This window comes from Vipera ursinii (assembly GCF_947247035.1).
Source record: "Vipera ursinii genome assembly, chromosome: 6".
Lineage (NCBI taxonomy): Eukaryota > Metazoa > Chordata > Lepidosauria > Squamata > Viperidae > Vipera > Vipera ursinii.
Genome location: NC_139515.1, coordinates 62,034,571 through 62,048,494, shown reverse-complemented (window position 1 = coordinate 62,048,494; position 13,924 = coordinate 62,034,571). Strand labels below are relative to the sequence as shown.

Here is a 13,924-nt window from a genome sequence, read left to right as displayed (position 1 = left end):
GTTCACATCACACATACTAGTGCTACAGTAAAGTAGCATGCTTGAGCAGATAAGAAACTCTACTCCCAGTTGGGGTAGTGAGCAAATGGCAGAAAGGTGCAGAGTGCCAAAAATATGTATATTTTGGTGATATGCAGGAAGCAAAATTTCCTGGTCTGGTCTGAATATTCTGTTTTCACAATAGTCAACCCAACTTTCTTTAAAGCCCATCTAAGGAGGTGATTATCACCTTTTCTTTGCATTCCAAAGTTTAAAAATTGCATGGACATGTGTTTTCCCTTTGTGCCATCACTCTGTGAACACCTAACTCTCACAGCATTATCTTGGGCCTAAGGATATTTACCCATGTAGTAGAGCTATATTGCTATTATCCTTTCCATTTTTTCATCTTCTCATTTGCCATATTTTCTCATCTTCTCATCTTTCCTACCATCTTCTTCCATTGGTACCTTATGATTTATCACATGTTGTTTGTATCTTATGATTAATGATTGTAACTATGATTTATGATCTATCACTTGCTATTTGTATGGACACTGAGAGCTTATGCACTGGAGGCAAATTCCTGGTGTGACCACACTTGGCCAATAAAGAATTCTACTCTACTCCTCCTGAATTTCCCATCACTCAGTTATATTGAATGAAAGAATCAGAAGAAAGCATTCTGTAATATTTTGCTCAGACTGAGACCCAGAGATTTTAAGATCTTCTGAAGATACAAGAATATCTAGTACTGGCTTTTGAAAAAGGTCCACATCTTTACAAACCAATCTTTTTGAAGCTTACTTTATTTTTCAGCACCCTCCACCCAATATTACTAAGAGGAGCCATTTTAAATTTAAAGTTCTTTCATTTTTTAATTTATTTGCATCTTTTAGATTATCCATGGGTGCCGTTACTTTCTACAATAGATTGGGTTATATTGCATCATTAATACACTGAATCATGGGGCTGGGAGGCACCTTGGAAGTCATCTAATCCAAATCCCTGACAAGTACAGGAATCCTCATACCATCCTAGAGAAATGGCTGCCCCAATCTTTTCTTGAAAATCTCCAGGGATAGAGTAGCACAATTTCAGGAGACAGGCTATCTCACTGTCTCTGAATTCTTACAGTCAGGAAATTCCTCTTTGCTTTAAATCAGTGTTTCTCAACCGTGTGAACTTGAAGGAATGTGGATCTCAGCTTCCATAGTGCTCTAGCCAGCAAGCTTGCACACATTTCCAAGCTGCCGAGGTTGAGAAACACTGATTTAAATTTAGATCTCACTGTAAAGCTTCCACCATCGAGTCTTGTTTTACCGTCAGTGCTATGGAGGTAAAAGAACCCTCTGCCCTCTAATATTCCTTCATGCATTCAAATGATGCCCTTCTAACCCTTAGCCTTCTCTTCTTTAGATTAAACACATCAGGATCTTTTAACTATTCTTTATGGGATTCAGCTTGTAAGCCTCTTCCATCCTTCTCTCCGCTCTTTCCGATCCTCAACAATTCCTTAATTATGCACTTAAAAAGCTGTAGGTGTGGAAGAAGGAATCCAGATGCAAGTCAAGAAATGGTGGTGGGAGGAGGGGGGGGGAAAATATGAGACCAAATAAAGGATTCATCCTGGAAAGTTGTTGCAAAGGGAACCTGGCCTGTCCCTGTCAACGCATGCTAGTCGCACTGCCACAATATCAGTGGCTTAACCCATTATATAAATTTAATTTAATTTAATTTATTAATATTTCTACTGTATACCGCCCTTCTCCCGAAGGACTCAGGGCGGTGTACAGGGCAAGAATGAAAACACAGAATTACAAAAGTTAAAAAGTAATTAAATACATGCCCACTAAAAAACAATTAATACATAATAAAAACCCCAATAAAATGACAGTAAAAACCCCACCAATCCCCCCTCAGGCCAGGTGGGCTTGTTCGAACAAGTATGTTTTTAGATCGCGGCGAAAGGAGCGAAGATCAGGCACCGTCCGGAGCTCAACTGGTAACTGGTTCCATAGTTCTGGGGCGCCCACAGAGAAGGACCTCCCCCTGGGGGCCACCAATCTACATTCTCTGACCGGTGGCACCCTGAGAAGGCCCTCTCTGTGGGAACGCACAGGGCGGAGGGAAGTTGATGCCGGCAACTAAATAAAGGACCTCCCATCAGAGGAGATGCAGTTTCAAGTGCCACAAGAATCTCAGCCTGCATGGGTGGAGTGAATAGTCCTGGATGAACCAGGACCATCATTTTGAGCTTCATGGAAGAAACATTAGGTATAAATGAATGAATGAATTCTGTTTCCATCACCAAGTATGTGTTTTCCTCTTCGAAATAACTTAAATCAAGGAAATAAGCTCCTTGCATAGATTGAAATGCAAACAGTCTAACTTGGAACATTATAAACTCGTTTAACAGTTAGAAGGCATCCACTGACTTCTAAATCTCTTTGCAACAAGACTAAAGAAATCTGCACAGGATACTGAACACTGAAGGGAATATGACCTTGCACAGAGCCTCACCATGATCCCAAGGGAGAGTTGTTATTTAATGGTGGGCCCTCCACCATCTCCAGAATCTGGATCCATTTAAATAGTTCTCCTCCCCCCACCCTCCAGTTCGAAAGAGAAATCTGCTTCCTCCCTGTCTTTTTCCCTTTAAGGACATTTCAAGCTGTAACTTGAGAAGTCAAGGGATGCAAGAGAAAGTTTAGCTAAGTTGGCTTAGCGGCTGCTCCCGCCTCTCTCCACCATCGTCTCTGTACAAACAGCATCTATGCCACGTCACCCAGTGTCTGCACTGAGCCTGTTCTCCAATGGTCTTCCATTACTTGGTCGAGAGGAGCTAATCAGTTTCCGAGAAGCCAGAAACTTTCTGCAGAAGAAGTAAAAAAAGATTTTCTTTTGTTCCGTGCAGAGTACAATCAAGTTTTAATTTTAAACTTCCGTGCACAATATTTCCGAAGATTTCTGCTGTGAGAGAGTTCTTCACCTAGAAACAGGCATATCCAAAGAAATTTAATGAAAAGGGATCATTAAGCAGGAAGCTGACAAAGAGGACCAGCTGCACCTTTTCCCAAGCTTTGAAAGTGGAGAAGCGGCATCTTCCTTTTCAGTTTACATTAACTTGCTCTTCTTCAGATTCCTGTAGGATATTCTTGGGCCATCATGAATGTATTTCGGATCCTTGGAGATGTCTCCCATCTCTTAGCTATGATCATTTTGATAGTGAAAATCTGGAGATCAAAGTCATGTGCTGGTAGGTATTATGATTATCATTATTCTCTTCTCTGTCTTGCTGAAGCTGATGAGAAAGCCATATAGAGTGGCAGGCCAGCCAGAATTTTTTTACTTGAACACAAATGGACCACAGAGTGTCAGATTTGGGATTTAGCCTTAGGCTGCTGGAGTCACATTCATCCTAGATGTATAGCACAAGGTTATAATAAATCATAGAGGAATAAATATGGAAGAAGGAATATGGGAAGGAAATCAGAAAGTGAGCTATTAAGCTCAGCAGCACTTTGTAATTCCTTAAACAAAAATAAATTTCTTCGTATCTCAATCTAGATAGAAGCTTTTATTGCTGTGGAGGAAGAGACAAGAAAACACATTTAATCCAATTTAACCCAACTAAGAAACTTTAGACTCAGCCAGGAGCCTTTGCAGCCTAAGGCAAGCAAAAAAAGATGGTATCCCTTCCGTCTACCAGTGTTAGGGGCCAGGACCAACTGGAGAAGCAGCTCACAAAGTTGTGCTCCAACAGGCTTAACAGCAAAAGGCTAGCCAAGGGAATGCAAGGAAGGCAGAATAGCTCCCCACCTGCCCACCTTTCTGACCGTCTTGCCCCCTTCCCCTGGCCTCCAGTGTTTGCAACTTGAAGCATAAATCTTAGTACCATAGCAACCCACACTTTGACATTTGGAGTGGAGCTGAGATAGATTGGAATTTGTATATTTTTTTGAAAAACTGTCTTGTTTTGAGTTTAGATAACAACCATAAAGGTTTTTTTTAATTACAATCCATTTTAACAATATCATCTTTATTAGTCTAGACAAAAAATGTTAAATTTGAGACACTAAAATCTAAAATGTATTCTGAGAAAAGTTTCTAAGGCTCCAACTTCATATCAGTTGCTTAACTTTCTTGCTTTCTTCTCACCTGTTACATTCTTTTCCATAAAAATATTTCCTAGACCTTGAAAAAAATCCTTCTATGCCCAGTTTCATTTCTGCAAGCCCATCCCACTCTATCACACCAATCTCCTTCCTGATTCCAAGAATGAAATATGTGTTTAGAAGAAGTGGTGCTATGAAGTTATATAATGCAAACTTTGTATAGTTTCTGATGTTGATGTGTTGATGTGTACTGATAATACTACAGGAGTTTAAATAACCAGAGACTATCATGTTTCTCAATTCATAGATTTTTATAGAGCCTACCCAGAGAGTCACCATTGTTGAAAAAATTGCACTATTAAATAGGAATATTCATCTTAGGGACGCGGTGGCTCAGTGGGTTAGGACGCTGAGCTTGTCGATCAGAAGGTCGGCAGTTTGGCGGGTCAAATCCTGAGTGCCACGTAACAGAGTGAGCACCTGTTACTCGTCCCAGCTTCTGCCAACCTAGCAGTTCGAAAGCACATAAAAATGCAAGTAGAAAAATAGGGACCACTACGGTGGGAAGGTAACAGCGTTCTGTGTGCCTTTGGCGTCTAGTCATGCCGGCCACATGACCATGGAGACATCCTCGGACAAGCGCTGGCTCTTCGGCTTTGAAACGTAGATGAGCACCAGCCCCTAGAGTCGGAAACAACTAGCACGCATGTGCGGGGGAACCTTTACCTTTACCTTTTTATTCATCTTTAATTTCTTCCACGTAAAGTCCATCCCTATGCTGTTTGCAGCTGCAGACAATGATAACTCCAGACTCAAGCATCAGCAGTAACCAATTTCCACCAGTGTCCATGGAGTTCAATTTCTTCTCAAATAGATGTAGTATTGAAGTGGTGAATTTCTAGTCTTTTTCCCCAGTCCCACTTTGGATAGCAAAGATGGAGGACCAGGTATGTTGTTCCCCAATTCAATAACTGGAATGTGCTGTCAAAGACCCAGGGATAACCTGTGACACATTTTCTCTTTAAAATGCAACAGTACATACAAGCTTGAATTAAGCGTTAACATTCCTCTTGTTTTTGTATTTCCCTGTTGTCCTCTCAATCCTCCATCCAGGTGTCTTCTTTTATTTTTTTTAAAACTTTAGTTAAGGCCTTCACAATTGTGTTTGAGGCAAAGCAATGGGAAAGAAACCCCAATAAGATCCAAACAGGCCACCAGAATAACTGTCTAGAGAAAAGAGAAAAGAATTTTGTGGCATCTCAAAAAAATAGCAGATTGCTTGTAGGCCTTAGCTGTACAATAAATAAGTTGACCTTGAAAATTTGTAAGAACTTTTTTATGTTATAGCTCTGTGTTTTCAAACTTGAACACTTCAAGATGTGTGAACTTCAATTCTCAGAATTCCCCAGGCAGTCCATCCCTCTTATAGTTGCTAGGTTTGGAAAACACTGCTCTAGCTCATAAAATGATTGTTTCTCAGGGAGTATGTTCTACAACAGACAAGTCAAACACAAGGCCTAGGGTCTGGATCCGGCCTGCTAAGTGGTTTCATGTGGCCCACGAACCCATCCTGGAGACAGCGAGGGAACGGCTCCCGCTGCCTTGGCCCTGGCCCAGGCCAGCCAGGAGCCAATGTACAATTTTGTGGTGGCCATCTATGCTGAAACGCATTCACTCTTAGCTCCACAAGGCTGTCTGAAAACAGCGAGGGACCGGTCCGTGCTGTGTTGGCACTGCCCCCTGGGCGCACGCTGGGGAGGTATCAACTTTTGTGAGAAATGAAGAAATGCACCATTGCCTGGAAGTGGCCAGCACATGGCCCTGCTTACTTCGGGCAGGCTAGGGGCTGGGCAGCATTGCGCTTCTCTTCAGATTCGTGCCACCCGGCTCAGTCTCTCGGCACTGTGAGGAGAGCGCCCTGCTGCCTGCCAAAACCAGGCAGGCTGGGGGCTGGGCAGCATTGTGCAGGTAACATCGACTCTCATGCTGCTCATGGCATCCCCTCCCCCAGAGCCCACCAAGCTAGATATGTGAAGGTGAAGGCCAAGTGCTGGTCACTTCTAGGCGATGGTGCATTTCTTCATTCCTCATGAAGGATGACACTTCCCCAGCTGCGTTTCTTGCCTGTTTTTCTCCCTCGTCTCAAATATTTTCCCACCACTCTAAGGAAGGAAGGAAGGAGAGGGAGGGTCTGAGGGAAGTCCTGCCTTAGACCTTCTCTGCTGCCCTTTCACCATCCCCTTGCCCCCTCTTCCTGGCCCATCCTGGGGGGTCTCCCATCCTATTGCTAAGGAAGCTTTGGATACAAAGCCAGGTCTCTTCACATGGAGAGGGAGTGGGCCTCCCTCTTGACTTTGCCCTCGTACCTCTCATGAACAACCTGGCTAAGGAGAGCAAGCACATCAGCAGCAGCAGCAGTGCAGCTGGGCACCCCCTTGGGGAAGTGGGGCTGGGCTTAGTGCCGCGGGTACTTGAGGGCTGAGCTGGGCATTTGACCTCTACGCCATCGTCCAGCTCCCCCCGCATGGCCTAAGAGGAACAGTGAGGCTCCTCCAGTGGACCATGTCTTGGCACTTGCCCCGGTCCCATCTCCTTCTGACAGAGACCCTCATATCTGTCCCACTCTTGCCCAGGCCCCCATAGGTACCCTTGACGTGAAAGATGTAGAGCTGGCCATGCTCACCCAGTAGGCCACATGCACTCGTCACGCCCCCCCAGTAGGCCACACACACCCTGGCCACACACCCCTGCCCCCCGGAGCACAACTGCAATGCTGATGCGGCCCTCAATGAAATTGAGTTTGACACCCGTTCTACAACTCGTTGCTTTCCTTTCCTGTTTTGCTTATACTGTCATTTGCAATCATTTTATGCCTGTGCTTTTCTGAAGCTACCAGCCAATTTCAAATTGTTTCCAAAGAGAGAATCTACTCAGAGTAATAATTAAAAAGCTAAGGCACTCTTTCCCCTCCCTGTATCTGTAAATGTATTCCAGATTCTTTCTTTTCCCATCCAATGTGCTGAACATTTTTTGAAGTTTCAGAAAGAATATCCAAGGAGTGCTAACAAATTAACAGATGATGGGTGGAGTTAGATCCACTAATGAATAAAGCCAGATGTAATGCTAATGTCCTTTCCAGCTTTCTCTCTTCACCTTTTTCTTACACACACAAATCAATGCACAGTGCTTGCCATGTAAATGGGCTAATAAACACTAATGGGGCTGCAACACTCTGCTCGGTATTGTTGAAAATTGTACAATAAATGATAGACATATATGCTCAATTCAGCTATACATACATTTAGAAACTGATTTTACTGTTATTGAATTTAGTGAGGCTTACTCCAAAGTAAGTGTCTTCTATGTTGTAAGCTTTTTTTTCCTCCAGAGGGATTAAATGAATGGAAAGAGGATGGAGAGACTCTAATGGATTTTCCATTAATTTTAGTGTTCAGAATGAATGGTAAAACATCCTGTGGCCCTCAGCTGGGCTGAGAATAAAAATCACAGGCACAATTTTAAGATATAGTTTCTAATAGATACTGATTTAAATCCAAAGTGCTGTATCTCCTTGTATAATTTGGTTGCAGTCCAGCCAAACAAAATGGAAGTTTTGTAACTAATTACGGTGGATTGCAACCAATGTTCAAATGTTCTTCATCAGCCTGAGTGACACTGTGAGAATGCAGGAAAAAAAGGACCTGCCAGCCCGTTTAATGATTGAATTACAATGTCTGAAAATTTGTCTTCAACTTGCTGATTCACCCATCCATGCCTTTTCTCTTTTATTAATAGTATTTGGTTTTGGAAATAACAAATGTACAGGAAGATTTTGAATCACTGGAATTATCCAATGATTCCCTTCTCAGACAGAATGGAAGCATTTGACATTTTGGGTGTATTTATATGTGAATGAAAAGGAGATATAAATAAAGAAGAGTCATTCTATATAGACAAATCAAGCATGCCTCTTTATTCCTTTTTCCTTACAATTGCAGACTATTCTATTGTGACAAAAGACCATATGTACAGCCTGTACTTTGGATAAACATTATTTTTTTAAATTATCCTGATGCAGTTCTTACATCACAAAATAAGGCAGTGTGGTTCAATTATTTGAACCTGTTGTATACACATATAACTGCTTTTAAAAACTTTCCAGAAATCATTGCTCCAAGACAAGACTAAAAGATTAACTTTCTCTGTTCTTACTTGACCATTCTTCTCTCTTTAAAAAGGATTGCTAGTACCAGTCAGTTTGTAGTAGGAAGTAGCTAAGTGTTACTGAGATTTTGTGGGACAATCACTACTGTTTCTGATACTTCTAAAGAGTTGATCCTAATATTTATTTTCAGCTACTTTAATTCATTTGTATCAAGCTTTGTTTGATGTTACTACCTTTAGGTAGACATTAGTCTAAAATTTTTAAATAAACTATTTTAGTGATTTTTCTTCTTAAAATGTTTTTGTATCTATACTGTATATATACATGTGTAGATATCTTAAACTAGACACACACACACACACACACAAATATTCCGTTACTGAATCACACTATTTATAAAAACCATTTGCACAAACAAAAATTTTTTTTTGAGCAGGGCTGCCAGATCTCCAATGTAAACATTTGGGTAACCAGCAAAGTAGTTGAAAGTTTTGTAACCCCAGAAGTTCCATTTCTGAGAGAAAATGCTATTTCCAGGTTATAAAGAAGTTTCCTCTGAGTAAGTTTCTGAGCCTTGCAAAAAGAAGTGTGTGTTTTCCTAATGTCATGCATTCATTCAGCCAGAACAGCTTTTTTGTTGTTTTAAAGGAACACACCTTTGTAATTGTAACCATTAAACAAAATAGAACAGAATAATACATGAACCTGGGCTGGACTACTCAGCTGCCTGAGTGAATGGCCAGTACTGTCTCTTTCCATGACAGAAGCTGGTGCTTTGATTTCAGAATATTCTTGAGTGGTTGTGGCGTCAGGTATCACTTGCTGCCTCCCGCAGTCAACTTAAGCAATCTGCATCTTTAGGCTTAAAGCCTCAAGCAGCCTTTCCTTGGTTTGTTTTATCTTTGTTATTCATATCTCACGATGTGTAGGTATTTCAGGAAAGAGTCAGATCCTTTTTGCACTTGTTTTCACAAGCCGTTACCTTGACCTCGTCACAAACTTCATCTCCTTTTACAATACCATCATGAAGGTAAGGAAACAGAAAAAAAAGCTAATTCATTCATTAATTAATTCAGATGTTTTAATCCGTGCAATTATTTAAATGTAGCCTCTGTTGAGTAAGGGATAGCTAAATAATCCCCCCCACACTTCGAAATTAAAAACACTGTGATGTTACATTATTAATGTACAGGTAGTCCTTGACTTACAACATTTTGTTTAGTGACAGTTCAAAGTTTCAACGGCACATTATGACTGTTGCAGCATCTCCAGGATCATATGATCAAAATTCAGATGCTTGGCAACTGACTCACATTTATGACAGTTGCAGTCTCCTGGAGTCATGTGATCACCTTTTGTAACTTTCTGACAAGCAAAGTCAGTGGGGGAGCCAGATTCGCTTTTACTAACTTAACAAATGCAATTAAATTCTCAGGCAGCAAAGGCTCAGCACCATCGTCGTTTTTTTTTAAATTTTTCCAGCTGTTCATATCCAGTGGGATTAAAAGTGGAAAGCTGCAAATTATTTCTATGTTCCTACTGCCAAATTTACCGGGTAGTACTGCCCTCAAGCTTCCAAAAGTTCAGTTATGCTAAATCCCCATATCGTTAATTTATCTTAAAACTTATAAAACTCACAAAACACACTGAAATGAATGAGACACATATAAAAAAGACTGGAAAGAAGATAAGCCTTATATTCAGGAAGGAAGGAGCTAGTGTGATGCAGAAATTCCCATTTCCATGGGAATAATGAAAGAGCAGCAAGGTATACCTTTCTCTTAGCAGTGCTGATTAAGCACCCACATTCCAGGAGTAATCCACTTGAGATTTTTTAAAAATGCTACTCTCCTCTCACTGCAATGCACAGAGCATGCATGATGGTGTGAAAGCAGTCGGAATATTCAGGGACTTTACAGAATTAAAACTATAGCTTACTTCAATGTATGAAAACGCCATTAAGTAGTACTAGCATTTAATGGCCAACTCATAACAGGAGTGGCATTCCTGTTATGCACGAGAGAGAGATTGACACATTTGAAAAGTGCTGGAGGAGGCCATGTGTTTATTCAACAGCCACGAAAGCCAACTATTCAATATTAGAAAAAAATCAGGTCAGACTGAAGAATCAAGAAACAAAAACATCATACTTGGAAATCCACGTGAATTGTAAGGACTGATGCATCTCTGAAAAAGATTATACTGTTCTATCCACAGCTGAACAAGGTGGATAGATTAGGAAGACAATACATGAGGTACATAGCTGGAGTATTGCAAGTCATATAAATGTACCTGCAATGATTAGGTAATACCTGTATAGCAACTCTTGCTTCCACGCTATAAATCTTTCCTCCACTTGCTTCACATCTAGAAAATTTATAGAAAGGTATTTAACTGTTAAAATTTTTTAACATTATAAAATCAAGTAGAAACTTCAAAATTAACTTTCTTTAATGGGTCCCTAAGATTTTTGGAACTGGCACTCAGTTTATCAGATGTTAAGTCTGTGTCCAATTAGTATCACTGACCAACTATGAAAAGCTGCCATTGGACAGGAAAGATCTAACAAATAGCATGCTGTTATTTCTGTTTTTCTGTAGGTTATTTTCTTACTTTGTGCCTATGCTACTGTGTACCTGATCTATGGAAAATTCCGGAAAACTTTTGACAGTGAAAAGGATACTTTCCGTCTCGAGTTCCTTTTGGTTCCTGTCACAGGCCTCTCATTTTTACAAAACTACCAATTCACTCCTTTAGAGGTAAGATATTTGTTTCTGCTTAAGTATAAGGACGTCCATTATTTTCGTGAGCCCAGCTTTCTAAAACCACTTCTTAAATAGCTTATGCATATTTGTAACTTTTTGTGTCAATATTTTGGATATTTATTTTGGATTTACTGTTCTCCCTCAGATACTATGGACTTTCTCAATTTATCTAGAATCAGTGGCTATCCTTCCACAACTTTTTATGATTAGTAAAACTGGTGAAGCTGAGACAATCACAACCCATTACCTTTTCTTCTTGGGCCTTTATCGTGCACTTTACCTTGCCAATTGGATCTGGCGTTATCACACAGAAAACTTCTTTGATCAAATTGCTGTTGTTTCTGGAGTAGTACAGACAATCTTCTATTGTGACTTTTTTTATCTCTATGTCACCAAAGGTAAGGATTACCAAAAGATTAAGAATAAATGGATTATAACATGCTATCTCCTGTGGCATTATGAGTCACAGGTTTGGGTTATTACTTGGATTATGAGCAATTTAAGAGGTCTAAAATTCCTAGACCAACTTTAGACAGCATTCCTGCCCTGGGGGAACACTGTCAAAACCTACTTCAGCTGGGCCTAAGCAGCCCACAGCAGGCTCCGCTTCCAAATTTGAATATTTCTTCCCCCAAACAGCTTCAAGATGGCTGTCAATCAGTGATTTAATTTTTGATTATTTGAATATTTGTTTTATTTATGAGGGAAGTCATAGTTTGTGAACCTAGCAGCTTTTCCATCGCTTTAATTGTACCTTTTCATTCCTAACTTCTAACAAAAATAATGCACATACGAAGGGAAAAAATGAATTTTGGAGGGAATATCACAGCCATCACTTCTAAATCACAAGCAGAAATAAAATATATATTAACTTCCAATTATACTGTGTTGTCCCCCCATCTCAATCTTTGCATTCTAGAATTGCTAGATATTACTGACTTTGAGTAATAGGTGAAAAAAACCATTAATCTTAGTATACCTTGTGTAGAAATTAATGTACTTTCTTGTGCTAAAGACATCACTAAATGTTCTTTGTATAGCATAAAAATATGGAAACTTAAAGGCCATTGCTTTCTGTTATTAGGCTAACTTTTTTCCTCCTCTTCTTTTAGTACTAAAAGGGAAGAAATTGAGTCTCCCAATGCCTATATGAAAATGCAAACAATGGAAGAAAGCAGATGAAGTCCATGTTTCAGGATTCAAGACACTTTTGCTTGAATCTATTTGAATTCAGAGCATATGCCTTTTTTTCTTTCCATTTCAATTAGAAAATATGATTGCACCAAAGGGACTGTGGTCTAAGTAACTAACATTTTTGAACTTATTTAGTGTGGAAGACAACTCCTCTACAGTAGTTTTATAAAGAAGTGTTCCTTCAAAACTAGAAACCAGATTATGATTTATATTTAACCATTGTATCCTCTATAATGGCTATATCCAAATTTCAAGTGATTAAAGACTAAAACAGCTGTGAACTAGCACTTTTTCCTAAACTATCAATGTTCCCTCAAGCCATTAGAGAAAACATTTTTAAATATTCAATTGTATTTTTAAATAAAAAACAAGATTTCTGAATTTTATTGACAAGTGTTTTTATTCATACCTACAAAAGAAAACAAGATGGTATCAAAAGGACAATTTACAAACTAATAGTAACATAGCTTTTTAATATACAGTGCCTGAACATCACAGACCTATGAATCTCTCTTTTCAAGTCTTTATTCACAGAACAGGAATGTGTTCAAATACCAATATGGAAAAAAAAAGTCCCCAATGATTCAATCTAAGAAGCCCACAGGGTTTTAAGAGTCTGTATCTTTTAACTAAATAAAGCCTACACAATGACTTTTGTAGAAGGGAATATAGGCTGGATATTGGTATATTCATTGAGCAAATAATGAATATTACCAATTGGCCACATTTTTTTAAGCTGGTAAGTGGAAACAAGCTGTACATGTCAGAGATCAATTATCTGTTAATGCTCAGTCTGAGCACAACGCACACCAATCTCTAGTTATAAGCTACAGTACAGCAACGTAAGGCCCTAATACAATTTTCTATTGGCAAAGATGAAGACCAAATCCCTTTAAAAACAATGGGGAAGAATTTATTCTGCCCCCCCCTTCTCTAGGCCTGTATATTCATTTCTGCATGAACAGCAGCTCCATGATGTTTTTATTAAGAAAGGAAATACAACTCAGGCAGTGTTCAGTATATGAATGTTCATTTCTAATATTTTCAATAATGAAGATAACTGCCAAATATATATCTTAATTATGATTATGGAAACCAAACTGAGAAAGAGGAATTTAACTAGCAAACCTTTACTGTACAAGGTCTGTACCAACAACCTACCTGTATGATGTGCGCAGACACATAAGTGGTTATTATTCCACAGCCTGCTCTTAACTCAGAAACACGTATTTAAATCCCATTTTTATAATCCAAACCCACACTGCTATAAATAACTGAATTTTTTCAACAACCTGTTTCCCAAAACTTTAAAAAAGAAAAACCCCATAGGTTCTCTTAGGACAGAAGAGATTTTCCTGCCATGTTTATCTAAACGTTAACAGGTGGAACCAACTATTATCAACTTTCTCCTGTAGTTACAAGACAGAAACTTTAGTATTTGAATAATCCCACCCCACCCTCCCCCACTCCCCCAACTTTAAACCTTTCTCAGACTGGGGAAAAAAACAAGAATTAATGAAAGAATTTGCTAAAGTTCTCTCTCTTCCTAAAATCTACGGTGCTACCTACCTGTAAAAGCTGAGTATAAGAGCCAGCTGAAGAAACTCACTCATAAAGCCACTGGAAAGCCTAGTCAGATGTGGATATAAATGCAGCTTCAAGACATATTAGCTATCTCCTCACCATCCCCTTAAGAGATTTTA

At 39.5% G+C, this 13,924-nt stretch overlaps 1 protein-coding gene across 1 annotated transcript; it reads left to right on the top strand.

Moving 5' to 3' along the window:
- Positions 1-2,752: 2,752 nt before the first annotated feature.
- KDELR3 (KDEL endoplasmic reticulum protein retention receptor 3) lies at positions 2,753-12,553 on the top strand. Its single transcript, XM_083366492.1, has 5 exons — positions 2,753-3,238; positions 9,192-9,292; positions 10,863-11,021; positions 11,173-11,425; positions 12,140-12,553. The coding sequence occupies exons 1-5, from the start codon at positions 3,148-3,150 to the stop codon at positions 12,178-12,180; spliced, it is 645 nt and encodes a 214-aa protein (XP_083222618.1). The 5' UTR covers positions 2,753-3,147; the 3' UTR covers positions 12,181-12,553.
- The last annotated feature ends 1,371 nt before the right edge of the window (positions 12,554-13,924 follow it).

What these genes read in the sequence shown, in the direction of transcription:
- KDELR3 (XM_083366492.1), top strand. Translation starts at nt 3,148, where the DNA reads ATGAATGTATTTCGGATCCTTGGAGATGTCTCCCATCTCTTAGCTATG. An exon ending in TTTACAATACCATCATGAAG is followed by an intron (nt 9,293 to 10,862) that starts GTAAGGAAACAG and finishes GTTTTTCTGTAG; the next exon opens with GTTATTTTCTTACTTTGTGC. An exon ending in ACCAATTCACTCCTTTAGAG is followed by an intron (nt 11,022 to 11,172) that starts GTAAGATATTTG and finishes GTTCTCCCTCAG; the next exon opens with ATACTATGGACTTTCTCAAT.